Genomic DNA, 22003 nt, shown 5'->3' with positions numbered 1-22003 from the left:
AAGAATTTTTTTTTAAGTAATTAAAACATTTAAAAAATAAAGAAGTGCAATAGAAGAATAAATCCAAATAATGAAGCCTGCTATCAAGCAATCATCTCCTGCAAAATAAGATTTTTCTGTTACAGAACAACCTTCAATAAGCTGTTATTACATTGATTTCTATAAAGGACAGCTCTATAGAGAACAATGTATTGTGTAAAGAATCAACTCTAACTGTTGTGTTGTGGTTTTGTTGTTTGTTGGTTTTTTTTTTTAATATATTGCCAAAATTAGTTCCAAGCTTTCCAAAAAACCTTTCATGAAGTAAACTGCTGCTTTATAAATTTGAGGACAACAATGGGACAGAATCAAACTAGCACGAAAGTTAGCTCTGTCAAACTTCAAACCAACAAAAGCACTTTTTGTAAAGTGTTTTGCTTTGGCTTGGAATTTTTTTTTTTTTTTAATACCTTGGCATTTTCGAACTTTGCCTGACTTCATATGACAGTTAAGTGATGGGAATCTTTGAAAACCTATACTTTAATTTCCATACTTAAAGCTTTGATGCAAGTCGTATCTTCTGAGGAATGAGTCCACCCCAGCCATGCTCACAATAGCTGCAAAACTAGAATACTGGATTCGTAATGAGCTGGTACATGCAGCAGTATAAAATACTGTGCACCCTCAGAAATAAGAAAGATTGTGCATTCTTTATATCTTTACTTTTCCGATAACAAGTAGAGGAAAGGAGAAGACTTCATCTCCACACACACCAATTGTCTGTCCTAGGACTGTGAAATTCAGGTTGTCCAAGCAGTGGGCACTGAAGACCATCCTGGAGCAAATCCACTGTCAGAATCACTGAAGGTATGGGCCTGATGTAGCATAGTGATGGCCATGAAGGCAGTGACTACCAGAGGAGCTCTGTAAGGAACACAAGGGGAAGAGGTGAAGGACATTTGAACAAGTCTAACAATGCTTCTGGGAGCTTAAGTTTCCTCTCATACATGACCATCTGCTCATAAATGGCAGATCAAATAAACAATCCCGCCTACTTGGCACTCAGGAGACCACAGCTGGAATACCCTGTCCAATTTCAAAACCTCCCGCCACCCTAGTACAAGAGACATCTACAAACTGCAGAGAGTGCAGCAGAAAGAAGACAGGGCAGGAGCACACAGCACACAAGGTGAGGGTGAAGAATCTGAGCTTGCTCAGGATAGGAGAGAAGGGCGTTGTAGAAACACAACCAGATTCTTCTGAGAAATACAGAACTGAAGCACAAGATGTGATGGTCACAAGATATAACATGGGAAATGCAGCATGACCAGTGTTAAGGGAAAGAACATTCATCACCTTAAGCACTGGTACAGTTTGCTCCAGACAGGCTGTGAAATCCATCCTCATCCTTGGGGATTTTCAACACTCAGCTGGAAAATGCCTTAAGCAATCTGATCTAACTTTGAAGTTAGCAAGGCTTTCATGTCCCCTCTGACCTAAATTACTCTGGTTGCTGAATCAATTACCACTAGATGAAGGCCTCAGCAACCAGCATGTTCCTTCCACACATGGTGACCCCAAACTGGTTGCCGGCTGATCAGTACAAGCTAAGGCCTGTAGGTTCCACAGGCTTCCTGAAAGTGCTAGATGTGGTGAGCCACATTCTCATATATGGCTGTCTGCCTCAGAAAATTCTGAACAGGCTTCCTGGTCACATCTGGAGTGTTGAACCATTTGTCTTCAACAAATGACATTGATCTTCCGGACTCAAACTTCCCCTTTGTGATGGGAAGCCTGGCTAGAATGGTGTCAAATGATCCAGTGGTCAGAGACCTGAGCTGCTGATGGAAGTGTCTCCTCTATGCACTGCCAGTTTTTGAACACCAGTTCTTGCAGATAGTTGACTATCTACGTAGCAATGGCTCATCTTACACAATGCTGGAGGCTAGGGGGAGCCAGATGCACTTAACATGGCACCGAATCTTGAGGAGGAGGAGCAAGAAGGGCAACAGCAGGCAGCAGTTACTTATGAACTGAAGTTGGTAGCTGTGGATACTTCTGGCTGTGTCTACTGCTTGGTGTTTTACCAGATGTGACACCAGAGGCCTATATGCAGGTGTGGAGAGATGCAGGGTAAGTGGTATGCCAAGCTGTGCTGCAGCCACTCAGCAATGCGGATGGAGTCAGTGTGCTCAAGAAAGTGCGAGTCTTGAATCTGACCCTACCATAAGTGGTTGGCCTCTTCAGCCTTCTATAGGTCTCAGAGATAATGGAGACTCGTATTTATGGTTCTTTGCATGCCAAGAACATTGTTACATACCACTTACCTAATTATTACTATTGACTACAAAAGTGTGGTGGATGTGTCAACAAATTAATTAGACTGTCAAAGGAAAGGCAAAGAAAGATTGAATGCTTCATCACTTCGTAAATACCATTTTGAAATAAAAAAAAAATATTCTCAGTTCTTCTCAAATAGCCCTGGACACCTGCATGGGAGTTAAGAGATTTAATTTTCTGTAGTAAAGGGACTTAGAAAAAGCATAACAAAGCACAAAAGTGAGAGAAACAGGAAGTCCCAGACTACAAACTATGGTCAAGTGCCATCAAATAGTTGCCTACTGAAGTTACCTGAACCACAAATATAACATGACTTTCTGATTAAGAAGTCAGAACTTCTTCGCTATAATAAAAAGTTTCAATCCAAGAATATATCAAGAAAAAGGTTGTAACTCATCTTCAAAGTTTTAGGGCCTGGATGTGAGAAGGATAAGAGAATCTTAAAAAGCAGCTTTAAAAGCTCCTATAAAAAGGAGAAATATTTGAATACTTAGTTTTCTTTGCTGCCAATGAAAAATAGTGAATGGTATTTCTCAGGGGAACACAGAGATGGAAATCTGGCTAGACTAGAGCCTTCCCATGAGGACTGGAAGACTCTGCTTCCTCCCTTTTTGGAATGGTCTTGGTTACCTATTGAAAAATTGATAACAATACAGACATTGTGGTGATAAAGAATACATGCTTTCATCCCTACAGTGTAGCAATCAATCACAGCACAATGATTCAATGAGATTTAGAGAGCCAAGAATCATTAGAGAGAGAAATAGCAAAGAATAAACATGCTTTCTTAGAATGAAACAGCATTGTTTTCTTAGCTGTCCAAATAGACTATAAAATGCTGTTAGTTCACTCTAAATACACATTTTCTGTGAAACATTTTTTATTGACCAGAAAACAGGTGAGGTTTTTCTGTTTTGTTTGTTTGGTTTTCAATAGAACTGAGTTTCACATATGTTGAATGTTGCTGCAAAGGGGATAGGGATCTTTTTTTTCCCTCGTGCAAGGGATGTTAAATAGCAGAGGAAAAACAAGTGAAAATCAGGATATGCTTTCTTTCATAATGTGAGGAGGTGGGATAGGAAAGGTGTGCAGCCTCTCATGCTGCAGGTATTAAGGAGTATATTTGACAAACATACATCACAATTGATACGGATGTCGCTAATTTTGCCTGTGGACCAAAGAACGGAATAAGGGAATTCTCAAAAACCTTTTTAGCCTTAATTTTCAGTGTTTGTATACATTCTAGCATGGACCTGAACTTGCCCAGACCCACAGGCTGATAATGAAACGCTGTTAATGTTCATTTTGTATCATTTGTGGTTTTGCACATCTGCTGGCATCAACAGAAAAAAGGTCTTTCTTTACTTTGAATGTTCAAAGTCACATGTTGGACCTGATAATCTCTGGTCATTTAGAACAAGCATAAAGCTACTTCAAAAGCAACCATTACCATAAAATTTCTATTTTAGACTTGAGTGAGGTTATGTTGTTTTGCATTAATGTAAAATAATGCAAAATAGAATTGAGCATGAAGATACCCACTTGCAGCTGCTATAAATAAGAATGGCATTATTGAAATTAATTAAATCATGTCTGCCTGCTCCAGAAAGTTATCTGATCATAAGTATTTTGCTACACAACTGTGTGCATTATGGAAGTAAAAATTATTGTCTGCCACTGCTTTTGGGAAGATTCTTGCTATCTTACTTACATGGATTTTGAATAAATTTGGTAGTATGTAAGAACTAAATCCAGCAAAATGTAGATTAGAAGAAAAGTAGCGGTGGGGGGGGTGGGTAGGGTCTACCTGTGCAAAAACTGAAACTGGCACCAGAAGGAACTGGAGAGAGTATTCTGCACTCTGTAGCAAACATTAGTAATTGTTGGCCCAGCCTGTGGAATCTGGAGACTTTTCAAATCAACTGTGCTTTAGTGTTATTTTTTCAAGGCTCTTAGAACCAGATGTGTAGTCTTGTACTTATTTCTTCTTCATTCATGCAATACATATGCATGCATATGTACATATAAACACACATACATATGTCAATGTATATATATGTGTGTGTGTATGTAGGTATGTCTATATTTAAATATGTTCTATTCTTTTGCCAACACCCTGTTTGTCTGTTGTTTTTATTTTATTTTATTTTATTTTATTTTATTTTATTTTATTTTATTTTATTTTATTTTATTTTATTTTATTTTATTTTATTTTATTTTATTTTATTTTATTTTATTTTATTTTCCCATTTGTCCTGTCTCCCTCTCTGCACTGGTCTCATGTTTCCCAAGACACAGACCACTCAGCTCCTGTTGACTCTGTGCTCATGAAGCTACTCTGTTTCCCCCAAAATAAGAGAGGGTCTTACTTAATTTTAGCTCCAAAAGATGCTTCGTTTTTTACATGTATAGTTGCCTGGACACTATTTAAATTGACTTTTTTCATGAACTGTAGCTAGAGCTTATTTTTGGAGTAAGGCTTATATTTTGAGCATCCTCAAAAATCCTGAAAAATCATGCTAGGGCTTATTTTTGGGGTAGATCTTAGTTTTGGAAAACAGGGTATTAACATCTGTAAAGTTTAGCATATGTACACTTTCAGGAATAAGGTCTGAGATGTCTCTAGATGCCTACATTTAAACATCTGGATACCACTTCTATTTGATCTTACATTTTCTATGGCTTTCTTTACAAGGCTAACCTAATTGCCTATGAGCTCCTGCTGGCCCTGGCTCCCTGGTTAGATATTGTGAATACTTACACAGTACATTTTCCAGACTGTGGATTTTCACTGAATTGTGGTAAGCAATTTCTATCTGTGTGCTTTACTGGTTTGACTTGCCCATCTTTGTCTAGGACCTTCTAGCCATGCTGAATTGTGCAGTGAATCTTTTTCTAAGAAAATTTGTTCCATTAGTCATCACAAGACCGCATCTGGAATATTGTGTCCAGTTCTGGGCCCCTCAGTTCAAGAACAGGGAACTGCTGGAGAGAGTCCAGCGCAGAGCCACAAAGATGATTAAGGGAGTGGAGCATCTCCCGTATGAGGAAAGGCTGAGGGAGCTGGGTCTCTTTAGTTTGGAGGAGACTGAGGGGTGACCTCATTAATGTTTATAAATATGTAAAGGGTGAGTGTCACGAGGATGGAGCCAGGCTCTTCTCGGTGACAATCGATAGGACAAGGGGCAATGGGTACAAACTGGAACACAGGAGGTTCCACTTAAATATGAGAACAAACTTCTTCACAGTGAGAGTGCAAGAACACTGGAACAGGCTGCCCAGGAGGGTTATGGAGTCTCCTTCTCTGGAGACATTCAAAACCCACCTGAACGCCTTCCTGTGTAACCTCATCTAGGTGTTCCTGCTCCAGCATGGAGATTGGACTAGATGATCTTTCAAGGTCCCTTCCAATCCCTAACATTCTGTGATTCCATTATCTAATTACTGAGTTTTCCTTCTCATTTGTATATATGTTTTGGATTTTACTATGTTCTATGATGTGTTTTTTTTTTTTTTTCTCAGTATTACTTGCTCTCCAGATGCAGCATTTGTTTGGCTTTGCTATGCAACAAACTCACCAACCCCAAAATCTGATTGCCACTAAAGGCATTAGTTTTGTTGAAATATGTCACATATGTACTTTTATATTTCTTTTAATAATATGATGTTTTCCTTGCATAGAGAGATCTTACCTCAAAAGATTTGAAAGGTTTTTAAATTAACCTATATACACATTAAAAGACATGCATGATTTCCCAACAAAGTTAAAGAATAAAAGTAGTTTTGATATTGGTCCATATTACCTGTTGAAAACATTTCACAAATGAGACACTGAAACTACGTAGTAGATGTTGTGCTGGGAGTTTTGATCCCATATGATTGAAAAATCCTTTTATTTGTCTTATGATTCACCCTCCCAGTTCTGATAATTTATGAATAATCTCCCACCAAATTTCATATGCTAGTCCTTGTTTTGCTGATAAGTTTATACTGTATTCTCTCCCATACTCCTTAAATTCCTGCCATAACAGCAATCACATTTTTTAACCATTTCTCAACAATATTTGACCAATCTGTAGAGCTGCATGTCTTATAAATGGACTGCAATTCCATTATAGATGTACTGGTTCCTTGTTATGTTATGTTCATTCGAATATATCAATTACAATTTTGCAGTAACTCCTGAAGTTAGGTAGCAGATTTTACATTTGTGAACCCGCTGCCTAAGAAAATGACAATAATTTCTTTGGAAAACAAACAAAACCCCAACTCTTGCAACAAAAAACTCCTTCTTTTTAAGACCAGTTTTGAACACGTAGTAAAAATTTGCCAGGTGACACACAGGCAGAAAAACAGCAAGTGTAAAAGGTCCAGAGATTAATTTAGAAAACCTTCTGAAGTGAACTGGGGAATTTGGGTCATTATAGGAATAGACAAGGGAACTGAGGATTTGGGGAAAAGGTAGGCCTCCTACTTCTTCCTCCTCCCTTGGTTTTTAATTTCTGATTTTGACACGCAGAGAGCAAACATGAGGGCTTCTTGTTCAGTACTTTGAGTCTGCTATAGAGGGTAAGTTAAAGCCCTTTGGAAAGTTCTGTGTAACCAATAGCCACTATTCATTTACATCATTAGAAGGGGGATCCCAGTAAATCTTTGCAACAAATTCTTCTGCCCTTATTCATCTCAGATAGCATCTGACAGCATCCACAAGTATTTTTGATATATGTGTAAATGGAAATTTTTATTATATATGTTAATGGTAATGATATTGGATAAAACCCTTCTGAAGGAAGCCAAATTTGGTCAGGAGCTAGAATCCACTCTTTACCTTGCAAATAATTTCTGTAGCAATCCAGTGTCTCCTAGCTCCCTTGGCATTAAATTACACTAGATTGTCAAGTTGAAAATCACTAATTCAACCCCTTTATGTATTTTGGAAGAGCACCCAAACCTGGTGCAGCCTGACCTATATTAGTTTGTGTGAGCTGATGAGATCACAGAACAATGAGAACTACTGTTCATTCCTGCCACCACTTAAAAAAAAGAGTGAATACAACTACCATATTATACAAAGGAGAACCATAAGGACCTGCTAATTACATAAAATAATTCAGTATTAACATATGCACAATAGCATCTAAATAATTAAAAGCTGCAAAATCAAGTACTTATTTGGAGTAGAAAACGATGACAAATTGTTGGTATAGATGTTTACTGTGAGATGAAAGTTCATGCTGAGTGCCAGCTGGAGGAGAGAGAAGATGGAGATGTAGGGCAGAGGGTATTTTTTATCCAGTGATAATTACACCTGTGAAAGCCAAATACTTTCCTGCCTACTGACTAGTTTCTGCTGCTCTCTGTGCAGTGACCATATAAATGTCCTCACGCACAGACAAAGAGTTAGCATTAGAGGTACTGCCTGCAAACTTGGGTTCTTAGGCTATAATTGAAACACTAAGAAGTGTTGTTGTTTTGTTTGTTTGTTTGTTTGTTTGTTTTGTTTTGTTTTGTTTTGTTTTTTGTTGTTTTGTATTTCTACTGCAAGCAATAATGTATGTCTCCATTGCAGAACTGGGTAAGACAAGGCTAATCCAACTGAACATCTCTATCTTTGCCAAGCCTACACAGTTGTATCCACATTCATTCTATATTAGCTTATAAGAAGAGCTAAAACTTTGGGGTGTGTGTAAGGATCACAAACCTCTCTGTAATGTATTAAGCTTTACCATTCTAAATTTTTTGCTTAAGGAGCAACGTGTATAGCAGAGATTTTGACTACCCTCTCCCTTCCGTAGTACATTATAGCTTTTTTGAAGATTTCTAGTAAGTTCACTTGGTAGAAATTCTGAACTGGAAAAGGGAATGCCTTTTTCAGCTGCTGGTGGAAAGTACCACATTCATGTGGAAAAGGTCTTTTGACGACTTGATGCCTGGTAGTCTTGTGGCCTGGGTACAGAACAGGAAAATTGTTCTTTCTAGAATCTTGACCTAAGAAATTTTAAATTTCTTACAGCTAAATTGCTTCTCTACATTATCCAGGAGTAGAATAAAGTTCAAGTAAACATAAGAAAAGTACTGATAGAAAATACAGTGCCAGAGAAATGTCTTTGTAAAAAATAACAATTGCTTTTTTTCACCTGGACTGCACTTTTGAAAGGCTTTGCAAATGTTTTAAATGTGATTCTGCTGTGGCTGTCACCTTGCCAAAGTGTTGGGTAGCATTTTAAGAATCTTTTGGGTGGCATATTAATATCAGACTGCAAATTATAATCACAGTCCAGCTGCTTTAGGAAAACTTAATTGAACAGAATGTATATGAAAACTATTTGATTCCTAGTGTGCTAATACAGTATTTTGTATCCATATGGCCCAATTTCTCATTCTTATTTTATCCAAAGTGACATTACTTTTGTCATCAGGATAGATCAACCACTGCAATTTATATCTTCCCAAACACCAGTTCCAGTTCACTTGTTAAAAGCACACTACCTCTTCTTGCATCATGCATTTTGCACACATCTGATATCTGATTTTATTGTAATAACTCATTTTCTAATGTTTCTTTTCTAATGTATCTTTTTTTGCTCTGCTTGGCATGCTCCTTAGACTATATGCAAAATGGTCTCTGATCTTATTGTTCAGTAGGCCATATGAGAAAACACATCTGACCTTATCACACAGCTCATCACCACCATTGTATTCCACATAAATTTTGTTAGTCATGCTAGAATTTTTATTTCACTTACTCTACAAATCGAATGGAAATTCTGTAGGAGTTATGAACTATTCCTTTTGCAGGTCACTTTAATGTCCAAGCAAATCAACAAGCATCACTTTTCTGCTCTCAGGATCAGTGTTAGTTCCCTGTTAATACATGGTGGCACATCTTACTCTGGTTGAGCACTAACAGCCTTACTTTTGCATCTCCAAGCTCCAAATCAGTTGGGAGATCATCTGTTGCCCACTGGTAACTTTACCCTCTGGTCCAGGCTGGACACTGCAGGCTATGTGTGTCCTCATACTCTTTACTTGCATTCCATGTGGGCGTAGGGGTGGGCTGGTCTGAAGCCCTTAAAAAGAAAGGGTCTGTTTTGGAGCCCCTGTGGTTCCTTTCTCCCATGTTCTTCTGTCACTTCATTTTGAAATGGTGCTCTGATTCCTTCCCTGCACCCTATCGGAACTTTTCTGGCAGTGTGGTTTGCTCTAGTGCTCTGTGGGGCTTTTAACTTCACTCACCCATTCTCTGCCACTTTATTCTTTGCCTCAGAGCCTGAGGGCAGAATTTCATGTAAAGAACATAATGTCTTAACTCAGTAATTTTGATGTATATAAGCTTCTCCTTCAACAGCCTTCTAATTACATTATATTCTTATAAAATAAGCTACGATTACAGTCAACTTCCTGATTTAGATACTACCCAGACCAATTGCATTATATTTATCTTTAAACATATTGTATACATTTGCATTTCTGATATGTTGTTTTTCAAGCTTCTTGAACGTGAACTGAAACTGAATTACACTCTGTTCTGTACTTGTAAGGAAGATGTCTCCTTGTACTCTTTCCATTTCCTTCCTTTGTCCATGTAATGCTTTCTGTGAACATTTAAAAGTACTTTAAAAACACTTTAAGACACACTTGCAATGTTTCAGAATTAATTCTTAGGTAGCGTTTTCTCTCCTGCTCTCCTTAGATAATATCCTCATGGGAGGCACAAGTAATTTCAACATCTTTCAGAAACCAGAATCAGATAATTTTGTAATATTATGTATTTTCTTTAATTTATTGAATCAAAATTTGAAGAAGAGGCCCATGTCCAAAACAGCTTTTGACTGGAATGTACTGTTTTAAGGTGCTGGTTTTAGTGGAATGGGAATTCATATTTGAAACATCAGTTTATTCAGATTATGAGAAACATTAACAAACTAAAAGGTTAATATTTCTTATCGTTAACCTACTTTTAAAGTAAGAACAAAATTTTGTTTCTGTCAGAGTTAATTCTGTCACGAAAAGACTTATTAACTGGTACCAGTATATATCCTACTTGAATTTCTGTTAAAATGCAGTTCAGTAGAAGACAGCTCATCAATCTGGACCAGTCAGTCATAACTCTGTCAAGGAAATATATTTGTACATAGCTTCATTGCTGTCATGCATAATGACTCAAATTGATATGCATTTTTAAACTAAAAAGAAGTAAAAATTTTGCTGTGATGCTAGCAAATAAATTATTTGGGGAAATATTCCAAAAATTAATATTCAAATAAATGACACAGTATATAAAGTTTTCGCTATTGCAGACTATGGATCAGGTAAGAGAAGGCACCAACAGGCATAAGGGCAGTGACTGAGATTGCAAAATTACTGTGAAGAATGGTGGGGGGAAGGGAGATTGACAATTTTGAAAATCAGTGCAACTTCAGTCTCAGTGCAGAGGTGAATGCAACTTGATAATGGAGGAGAACATCTGCAGTGAAATAATTCTTTCTACAGAGCTGGTGTTAGATTACTATAATAATTTTTCTGTCATAAGAAGCTTGAGTAGAAGACTAAAATGGTGATTTATTGGAGCAAGACTTTACCATTGGTGGAGACAGAAGGCTAAATCCTGAGGTACGATTTCTTAATATCATTGAAACAAAGTTGTACTGAAGGTGTTTACCTTCTTTGTAATTGAACTGAAACATCAGATTTGCAACCTTAAACAGACATGACTACAAATGTTTCAGCATAGGCAGATGAGAAGGGCAAAAAAGTGAAAAAAAAAGTGAGATTCTCATATTTGGAACCCATGTTAACATTTGAGAGTAGCCAGGGTAGATTCTGGGATGAGGAATTTTTTAAGTGGCAGGAATACTTTATCTATGCTAAAGAAAGGGGTAGGAAGGAAAGTGAGGTGTGTAAGAGGCCTTCACAGACTAGACAGAGAAAACTCAGTGCAAAGTAGGAAAAGACAGATGCTGATGTTATGGTAGGAAAATACATTGTCAGTGAACATCTGTATTGTTTTGTGTGATGTGCTTAGGTACCAGGGACCAAACCACAGTCATCTTTGTTTTTTCCCCATGCTAACAGTCAATGTACAGAGCAACCTTACTATTAAACAATATAGAAGATAATCTGCTTATGGGCTTTGATAGATAATGTACTCTACTATTTTGAATACCTCTTCATAGCAATCGTAAATGATAAATAGGAAGTGAATAGGAGAAAAAGAAATGGGAAAAACATCTGAGTAATAGGGATACGATATTCCTGAATGGGTTTGTGGATTAACTGTTGAGGACAATATTCACTCCCAACTTAATCTCCAATAACTATATAAACTGATTGTCCAAATTGATTCTTCAAACCTTTCAAAATGTTCCAATTACTACTGTACTTAAAGATCATTAATAGCAACCTGTGTACATGCTCACAATCTGTTGGCGATACTGACAATGCTGTTATCTTTCTTACATTTTCTGTTTTGAACAGACTGTTCATTCATGTGGTTTTTTTCTCAAGTGCAGAATGTTGCGACTTCAGAAAAAGGCTGCACCAACAAATCTGGAATATCATCTGACTTTTCAAAATTCCTTTCAAAGCTTCAGGCTTTCTGTTCTTTTTATCTTGTATCCTTACTGTGGACCTGATACTGATCCCACTAAATGTACAGGCATAGGCTCAATCTTGCAGGTGATTCCAAACCTCTTGGAATTTTTTCCTCTCACGTACAAGTAGACAAATACCTCATTTACTTTGTCATTGGGACAAAACTGGCAGCATAGCATAGTATAGTGAGTGTGATAAATACCATTTTCTAATGAACCATCATACCTGGTCTATGATCCTTTTCAAATTCTCTGGAGAATTAATGTTGTAGACTTCATGATTCTAGTACTTTGCTCACTCCCACTATTTATGTTAGTTATGTGGATACTTGCAGTTTCCTCCCTTAATTGTTTTTCCAGCCACTGAGCCCTTGTGCTTCTCTCCATGCTTTTTCAACTTCCATGCCATTGTTCAGACATCATCAAAAAAGTCCTTATGTACCCCCTTTTCTTTTTAAAAACCTGCCCCCTACAGGATTTGCCAAAAAGCTTTAAAAGCCAGACAAATGTAAAAAATTTCTTCTACTTATCTTTGATAATATATTGATGTGCCTAAATTACAGTATTTTACGTAATGTATTAATGCTTTCCTAACAATTAGAAAATAGTTCTTGTTGTAAAGAAAACCACTATACTGAATTTCTATTGTGCATTATTAAAAATACAGTATAATTCTACATGGGTCAGTTGGCATGAATATTTCCCACAGAACAAAACATTCAAGACTGGAATAGAACAACTGTGGTCTAATTAATGTAAACCTACTAGTAAGAAGATTTAAAGCAGGTCAGGCAATGATTACTAAAACATTAAAATCTTGACTCCTACAACACCTAAAAATACAGTTAATAGTTGTGGCCTATATTTTGAGGCTTTGTTCTTTTGAGGGGAAGTCTGTAACAACTCACATATTTTCTTTATGTGCACAGTTCGGAATTTAAATTTCCTGATACAAACAAGACTGAACCTAAAACGTTTCTCTAAAATAGACAATACGTTCCTCTATTTGCATGAAAAAAGTTTCCAGCAAAATAACCATCTATATCTTTTCACAAAAACACTCAGGCACATAACTAAGCCAGCCTCCAAATGAGCCTTTCAATTTTGCTACAGAAGATAATCCTTTATTTCAAAATTGTTTAGGACAATGAAGCTTACGAAATGTAAATTGCTTTATCAAGTGCTCAAAAATTAATCCCACATTAAAAATACATTTAAATGTGTTATTAGGGATGTCATGTTACTAATAACAAACCAAGTTTTTCCCTCTACTCTGGGACAGGAGACAAATTCAATTACCTTTTTGCTAATTGTTTGGTGTACGTCCTTATTGTAATGCATACTCTTTTAAATGCTCCAAGTTCGTAATTGTTTCTGGGAGACAGCTGTATGGCTAAGATTTGGTGTATCAGGTGGAAAATGCAACTCATTATCAAGGCAGCAGCCTATGAAGACCTGCGCACACACTGATTTAAGAAAATCAGTTGAAACTTTATGAAAGCAGATAGATGCAGAAAGGTTAAACTCCAGCTACTTTCATGGCAGAAATATCAATCCCCCATTCCATTTAAGCAAATCAGCCATGATGAAGTAACCTTGTGTCCAGCATTTTCCATGAGAAACAAACCCAAGGGGATGGATCCCAAGCCAAGCATTTTTCCCCTTTAGAAAGAATCAGATGTGTGTGTGGTGGCTGCAACGCTGCCAAGGGCAAACGTTCAATGGCACATTCAGTCCAAGTCCCTTGTCCTCCTCTTCAAGGACGATAATGGGCATTGGCATTAATATTTCAAGGACTTCCTCTAATTTCACATCCCTGAGTATAAGCAGTAAACACCTAAGGAGATATTATTACTGAAGAGCTGTTAAGCTTCCTACTACAGGAAATTAAATGGGATCATTGCTAGCCTCCCTCTCACTAAAAAGCAACACATACCTCTTTGCCTGGATTTTTTGTGAAGATAGCAATCTTTAGGTCAGTAAATTTTCAATTTTTAAGCTCTTGTCCCCAGGTATATTCTTCAAATCTGGCTCCATGAAGCCTGGAAAAGAAGATACAGCAGCATTGCCAGCTCATATATTTTTTACCATTACTCCTTTTATGCTTAGTGGTTTGTTTTTTTTTTTTTTCCTACTTCTAGTTTCTACAGTAAAATGGCTACAACAGAATCTTTGCTTTCACTATTAAAAAAGTTACTACAGATCACAGCTTTGTGTCAGGGAAGGGGGCAGGGGAGGCGAGGGGCCCAGAGGCCTTGAAACTGTGAAATGTAAAGGTTTAACATCTATTTCAAGATCTCTCTTGATGGTTTTGGCTTAGAACCTTTTTTTTTTTTTCTTCCCATTTTTAAATGTTGGAAGTTGGCATTACTGGTATGCTCATGGAGCATAATACTGTTCATTCTTAGGTGTGTTCTGGTATTAAAAAGAAACCTGGAAAACAGTCTCCTGTGCATCTTGGGGATTCCAGATGAGTAAGGAGAATCCTTGACTAGTGTTAACATCTGTTGTTAAGAGAAGAGGAGCCCAAGTTGTATACACAAAAGCTAACCTGAGTGTCTGAAAACCAGGCGTCCTAAATTTCCGCTGCCTCAACTGGCTTCTGCACTGGTTTGCTCTTGAGCAGCTTTAGTAATGTTACCTGGTTTCAGTAGCCTCCTGGAGGAGTGTCTTACAGGCAGCCAAGGCTTAAGAGCACTCCTAGGCTAGAGTTAGCTGGGACTGATCTCTGCTCTCCCCACCCCCTTGAAAATCAGAGAACAGTTCGGGTTGGAAAGGACCTTCAAAGGTCATCTAGTCCAACCTCCCTGCAGTGAGCAGGGACATCTTCAACTAGATCAGGTTGCTCAGAGCCCTGTCCAGCCTGGCCTTGAAAGTTTCCAGAGACAGGGCATCTCCCACCTCTCTTGGAGACCTGTTTTACCACCTTCATTATAAAAAAGGTCATCATAATTGTAAAAAAGGTCATCATCTAGCAATGCACTATAAATCTATTTACCTTCAGCATCTGACAGCCTAAATAACAACTACGTTTTTAGCTAATGAATATGCTGAAATGCTTGGTGGTTCAGAGCCTGCATGACATCATCACTGCAAGTAATTAGGATGCAGTTAGCAGTACAAACATTTAGAATAATTATGCAGCGAGTATACGAATTTAGTCCAGGCTTATAGACCCTGAAGTAAACCTTACTGTCTGAATGCAATATACATGAACAAACGTATTTGCCCAGAACATGCGCCAGGGCTGCCAGCTGAGTTAGATACAGCACTTCGCTATCTCTGAGATCTTCCTGCAAAACTGTGTACAAAGCAGTAATCCAGATTAGTAGCGTGTGACTCTTTATTCCCCTCTAGTGGCTAGTCTGCATAATATTAGAGTTACTAGTCATGGGCTAGAAGAGCTAGACCAGACTCTGGGGACAGCAGGACATGTCTCAGTCCCCGCTGCCATCCATGCTACCAGGATGCACAGACAAATGCTCTGTGGTCTGGCAGTGCTATGGAAGGAGGGGAAAGGACCAGTTTCTGAGGGCTTGTATATTTATGCTCTTCGCCACTACCAAATAATTAATATTTGTATCTCTCAGAAAGGAAGAAGAATTGTAACTGTCAGTTGGTGTGGTAAGTCTTTTATTTAATTATTTGAGTCTTTGGGTGTTAGTGTAGCTGAATATGAACCTGACCTCTCCATCTTCAAGAGGGTACTGGGAGTTCTGCTTAGCAAAGCTTCATTGTAGTCATAGTTGGCTTCCTAATAATGCCTGTCTCTAGTCTTCTGTACTGCACTTAAACTGTGACATGTCAGAGCAGATTTGTCCTTGAAACATATTTAATCTACACAGTCAGGTCCTGTTCTATTATCAGTGCGCTCTTAAGTATTTGTACTTTTCCTTTTACTACCGTATTATGTTTTTGTGTAGCCAAACAGAAAGAAAACAACTCTAAGTGCTAAAAATCGATATAAGCAGCAATAAAGTCTTGAAAGAGTAGTGATTTCTATTAATGGTTGGATTGGTAATATGACATTATTTAAATTTTTCAGGTTGAAATGGATTTTTCTTTGAATAGCATGAGAGAAGAGCATTCCTGAACAGACTATTGGAAACAGGAAAGTGAACATGATGAATGAAAGCAAATTACACAATACATCTGAGAATAAGAAGAGTAGAAGAGGTAGTCACTCATCCTCCTTAAGCACATTGTGGTTTATGCATCTTGGATTTTCTAGCGGTTTGTTCTTGTCCTTATTGAAAGCCTGAGCATAATGCAAGCTTTTAAGTTCCCAAGGGCTCCTGCCCTGCAGGGATTGAGAAATGTTTTACCACAAAGGTTGAGTGTTTGTGGCCAAGATCACAACATATAAAGCACAAAATATCCAAAACTTAGGCTGAATTCTCTAGAAGAATGAGGATGCAGAGGAATTCTTGCTCTTTACAACAAATCTGAGTCTAGCCCTCGGTGCAAATAGAAAACCATAGAAAGGATAATCAAGGTTGTCTGAACTCAAGCTGATGCTTGTGGGAATATTATCCTTCACTGAGCAGGTTAAAAAATGAACCAAACAAACCAAACACCAAACAAAATTGAATATACCAAATCATTGGCATGAGCCCTCCAGTCATGTTAATCCCCATTCTGTCTTGCTAACTGGATAGGGGACAAGAGGTAAATTGGGTATTTCAGTACAAAGAACTAAGATGCTGCAATTTCTTTTGACAACATGCTATCTGAGCAGATTCATTTTTAGGGAAATACTAAATAAAAAGCTAGATGGCAGCTTTCTAGGTCAGGAACTGTTAGACCTCCATTATTTTAAACAGCTTGAAGCACTGCAATATTCAGCCAGTGTATATGTGTGTGTGTGTGAGTGTGCTGTTCTAGAAAATTTTACAACAGGGGTTTGTAAAGTTCCAAGGCTATGCTTTTGCAATAAAAAATAATGCCTCATGTATAAAGTGCAGGAACTCAGGGGTTTTATTTTCCTGAAGGTAACTCCATTTGCATTTTCTTTAAAGTACAAGCATACTGTAAGAACTACATTTAGTCAGCTGTTGACAAATGTCTCTCTTAGCTCTTCATGAAGTAGATAATGACTTCGCATAGAATCTCAGACTCAATAAAAACAGACCACAGTAATGGAAGAACAATTCTTTGTTATAGAGTTATTACATTAAAGGAAACATTCACAAAATTGAAAGCTTTATAAAGAAAATATCACCATGTTTTGATGAATACTACCTCTTTAAATGTGCCTGCTAGATGAACTTTTTTTTTCCCCTAATTGTTTTTTAAAAGGTTCATTAAAGAATTTCTGATGCTTTTTGACAGCTGAAACATAAAACACTCAATAGGAGCTACAAAGCCATGTGAAGGCCTGTAATAAATTCATATATTGCCACTATAGATTTCTCTCAGATCTTCACGTTTCTTTTGCACTCCAGATGCCATCTCAAAAAATAAACTTCCTACAGAGCATATGGATCAAATTTTAGCCAGCAGGGAGGAAACTGTTGACTTGGCTTCAGGCATTTGTGACCCACAGAGTACCTTTACAGACAGCCAAGTCATCAGTTTCCTTTTCTGTTTGGCAGTGGCAGCTCTGACTCCTGAAGAGCACCTTCTTTGCATGTAAAGCCTGGGTGTCTTAACTGCAGCAATGACAAAGGTGTAGTGCAAGTGCCCACACCTTTGAATATTTGGTGCTCAGCGCTGGAACTGCAGCAATCTTATTCCTGAAAAATGAGTGACAGGACTGAAATTATGTAGAGTACTATGGAATTACTTAATGGGCCTCTACTCCAGTGAAGTCCTTGAACTGAAAAGTTAAACCAGAAACAACCTACCAAAACATGCACGCTCCTTTTGTTAGAAGGGTGAAAGACAACAAAACCATGAACAGACAATGGTAGTAAGCATGGAGCTCAGATATCATGGGTGCGGGCACAGGATAAGAACTGAATAGCATGTGCTCATAAGCATCTTAAAATGATTTCTGTTCTTTTGTCCCTCTCCCTGTTTTTTTCTTGGAATCTTCTTGTTTTAACTTTGGTGCATATAATTTGAAATTGGGACACCTTTTATTTTTTTATGCTTGTGTGCAAATTTTCGCAGTCATTTCTCTTCTTGCAGGTCAGTCCTGAGTGTTACATAGAGTGCATGCTGCATGCTATTCTTTAAAGAAAATATCTACAAAATGAAACAGGAATGATAGCACAGCAAAATACAGGGACTATATTTTATTACTTGGGTTGTAAAATAATTTAGTGTTCAGTTGTTCATGTGAAAAAAATGCTGAGAGTAATATAAATTTATGCATGTGCCAATCAGTAATTTTAATCCAAGAGTTGTTTTATTTTTAAATCTGGGATGCTTCAGTATTGCAATGAAAGTTCACTTTGAAAGACCTGTATTGATACCAATTTTTAAAACTAATTTAAAGTATCTCAATTATTAAATTTAAAAAAATGTTTTTCCCCTGAGAGAACAGAATGTAAATACCCAGACCTCTGTGCTTATTTGCAAATGACAAGTATTTATTGATCGCTCTCTTAGTGTGCTTGTGTTAAATCTAGCAACATTTTTTGTGCTTTCCTTGGAAAAAGAGGAAAAAATGCTAGCTGGGCAGTTCCTTTACCTACTCTATCATGTCACTGAGCCTATGCTCTCTGCAGGAGACACCTGCACTCCCATACTTTAGCACTCAGAGCATTCTGTCAGGGAGCTCCTTGAGACCTTCCACTAGGAAACAGTAACATGAAGCTCTTGGTAAGGAACTGTGCTCATGTCTCTCTGAAGTACCTAATCCACATCAAAGGATAACCTGTCAGTTAAGTGTTATGGGAGCTGTGGGATTATGAGGTGAGTCTGTTTAGAAAGTGAATTCTGCATATGGTCTTGGAAGCTTTCCCAGCCACAGAAGGATTGTTAGTTTGTCTTCCAAGCCAACTGGAAAGCCTATATTATATGTCTGGGTGAGAATTAAGAGGGGGGAAAATAAGGCCTAGGGAAATAGGAATCAAAAATGACAACAGATACCAGAAAGATCAAGAACTGTTGGAGATATTCAAAAGCCATCTAGAAACAGCATTTTGTGATTCAAAGAAAAAACAACAAAACCAAACAAAAATCAAAACTAAAACCCCAAACTCGAAGTTTTAACAGTGAGATTTTAGGATCCAGCTGATGGCACAATATGCAACCAGAGACATTTATGCTATCTTTAAAATCTTCTTTAACAAGTTATCTTTTTTATTTGTATTGCTGATAGTCTTGTTCCTTTTTTTCAGTCTTCTTATTGGTGCTACACAGAGCAGTGATAGTTTGCAGGTCCCCGCGTGGTCAGGTTCCAGCAGGTCTAGAGGCACTGCTGCTTTCAAAAGTCAGGCTGTCTAGGGCTATAGAAACATATGTTGTCATTTTTAGATCATAGGAGGGAAGCATCATTTTGCAAAGTGGAAGTCTTTTTATCTATTGGAGCAGTCTGGGTTCTGATGAGATTTGTGAAATTTTACGAACATCCTCATCTGATGAGAATGATTAGAGCCACTATAGAGAACCTGCATCACTGGCAATTACGTCTATGATTGTATGATCCTCATTAGGCTGATTAAACTAGCTTAGCATCATATTATTTAAGTGGCACAAGGCAAAGCAGCTGTACTTTGCTCAAGATGATATGCTAAAACTCTGAGCTGATACGAATTTTAGAAGAATACCATCACACTACAAACCCAGATATTAAAAGGCCATTTTTTAGGGGCTACTATAGAAAATAAACACTCTGCCTCACTGAGACTACGATGAACAGTGTAACCGAGCATGTTCCAGCAAAAGCATTACAGAATTCTGCAAGCTATTGTTTATGTTACAGGGTGCACTGCAAACTCTCTTTAAAACACAGTTACACCTGACCTCCTTCCAGATAGAGGCATGAGTTTTAGGTCAGCAAGGAGGACTTCGAAGTCAAACAACAGTCAATGGCTGTGGAAGCAGAACTCACCATCTTTTGACTCCCAAGAAAATTCATCCTTTAACTGCTTTAACTGTTTCCGGATCAGGCTTGTACTCTTTCATTTGTAGAACTTGCTTGATTGGGAGTAGGCTGCTTGATTCAACAGATGTACTGAATGTTCCCAATTCTTCAAAGTTTTTTTTTTTTGATAACTTAGGGAAAAAAAAACACTTTTTTTTTTTTTTTAAAACAGGTGAATACTGGTACAGCAGAACCAGTTATTGCAGAAGAACAGAAGTGTCAAATCAGGAGAATGTTTTTGTTCTTCTCTAAATTAAGAGAGAAAAAACAGATGTTTATGACCGTGCTTCCAGAAAAGGTGGGGAACTAATTACTTGAAGTGGAGCAAGAATAAATACTGCTGCTTTGATATAGCCACTAACTCGCTGCTCCCCGAAACCAGCTCGAAATTCATCATTTTTTCCACCGGGTTTTGGGCAAGAGCCCTTGGCTGCTTGAGGGAACTCAACGCAACCAGCGACCAGGGTGCACCTACGTAACCACTCCAATTATTGTATTAAGATGCTTGGTGTCGCTAATTGGGAACTTCACCAGTATAATGAAAAAGCTAACATCTTAAAACACAATTTAAAGAAAAATTAAGGAAAACCGCTGGCTGTAGCACAGCACCCTCATTCCCCGCTCGCTGAGCGACTCGTTTCGCTGTCCCGCGACCCTGCGCCAAGTGAAGTTTGCGAGAGTCGGTCAGGCCCCTCACGCCGGGGAACTCCCAGCTGAGGCAGCGCAGCCGGTGGGGGCCCTGGAAAAACGCCAGAAAGCAGGAACTCGACTCCACCGCCGTGTAAGCCCGTTCCCGGGTGGGCATGCAAGCGGCGAGGGGGCAGGAAGTAGAGCAGCCCCCGCCTCCCACCGGCTCTCCTCCCCCTCCCCTCGCTCCCGCCTTTTGTGCGCCGGAGCCCGGGCGTTAACGGGCGCCAACGGCGGCGGCGCTGACAGGAGCCCCCGGCCATTGGCTTCGGGAGCCGCGCTGTGGCGAGGGCGGCAGCTCCAGCCGTGGCTGTTCCCGTAACCAAGGCGCTGCCAGGCACACGGGTGCTCACACACACACACACGCACACACAGCCGCCTTTGCAGCCCTTCTCCTCCCTGCACCATGCTCCGCTCCAGGCAGAGCCCGCCCGCTGCTCCCTGAGGGAACACAGCCCGCCGCCGCCCCGCGCCGAGGTGAGCGGGCGACCGGCACCCACCCAGCTGCCCCCGCTTACCTGAGTTAGCTCCGTCCCGGGGACTTCGGGCTGCCGCCCCTTCGCAACACCTCCCCCCGCTCCCGCTGTGGCAGCCCTTGGGCGGCGGGGGAGTGAGCCGCGAACAGCCGAGGGACTGCAGCCGCCGCCGGGGGAGACGAGCTCCAGCCCCCGCCTCCGGAGCTCTTCATGGCGTCTCACCAGCAGACCAGGATCCAAGCCTACCTGGAGAAGAACAAGATCGGTCCCCTCTTCGAGGTAAGGTGCGCTCTTGCCGGCCGGCTCCTTGCGGTGGGGGCGGGGGTGCTCCCACGGCGGCTGCGGCTCCCCGCGCAGCGCAGGTGAGCGCAGGGGCGAGGGCGAGTTTGCGGTGCCGCTTGGGTGTCTGCCCGGCCGGGGAGGGCAGGGCAGCGCCGGCACCCCCAGCCCTGCGCTCCGCTCCACGCGTGTGTCCTCGCGTCCCTCCGAGTGTCGGAGCTCCGCGCAGCCCTTCCCGGCCACGCCGTGGATGCGCCCCGCTTCCTCGCGCCGCCCTCCGCTTCACATGCAGTGGCCGTGAAACAGGTGCCCCTTCGCCCTCCCACCCGCGGCCCCGGTCCCTGGAGGCGGCCCCGCGGTGAGCTGCCCGCCTCGCCTCGGCGGCCGCGGAACCCGCGGTGGCGGGACGGCCGCCCGGCCCCTGCCGTGGGGATCCGCGTACCGGATCCTTTGCCGTGCGCTGTGCGGGGAGGTGGCGCTCCCAAGCCCCCCGGTGTCCAGGGCGGTAGCGCTGAGCAGCGAACCGCGGGGGGTGGGCGCCCGCACGGCCCGTGGGCGAGACCCGAGGCGCCGTCCCTTGGTGACCGGCTGGGAGAGGTAGATGCCCCCTCACC

At 40.1% G+C, this 22003-nt stretch overlaps 1 protein-coding gene and 1 long non-coding RNA gene across 4 annotated transcripts in view; one reads left to right on the top strand and one right to left on the bottom strand.

The window, feature by feature from the left end:
- Nucleotides 1-640: 640 nt before the first annotated feature.
- LOC139827153 (uncharacterized) lies at nucleotides 641-21283 on the bottom strand. Its single transcript, XR_011737404.1, has 4 exons — nucleotides 21153-21283; nucleotides 19915-20078; nucleotides 13849-13954; nucleotides 641-903 (listed from the first exon to the last, which is right to left on the bottom strand). It is a non-coding gene; the product is annotated as an uncharacterized lncRNA (long non-coding RNA).
- The window catches only part of C2H8orf34 (chromosome 2 C8orf34 homolog), a 173519-nt gene continuing 172781 nt past the window's right edge, over nucleotides 21266-22003 (top strand). For all 3 annotated transcript variants that reach the window (XM_071804034.1, XM_065831244.2, XM_065831245.2), the window contains exon 1: nucleotides 21266-21389. In XM_071804034.1, the coding sequence (XP_071660135.1) occupies nucleotides 21321-21389 (69 nt within the window). In that variant the 5' untranslated portion in view covers nucleotides 21266-21320. The remainder of the gene's footprint in view (nucleotides 21390-22003) is intronic.

This window comes from Patagioenas fasciata, chromosome 2 (assembly GCF_037038585.1).
Source record: "Patagioenas fasciata isolate bPatFas1 chromosome 2, bPatFas1.hap1, whole genome shotgun sequence".
NCBI classification, from domain to species: Eukaryota; Metazoa; Chordata; class Aves; order Columbiformes; family Columbidae; genus Patagioenas; species Patagioenas fasciata.
This window is presented reverse-complemented; position numbering and strand designations above follow the sequence as displayed.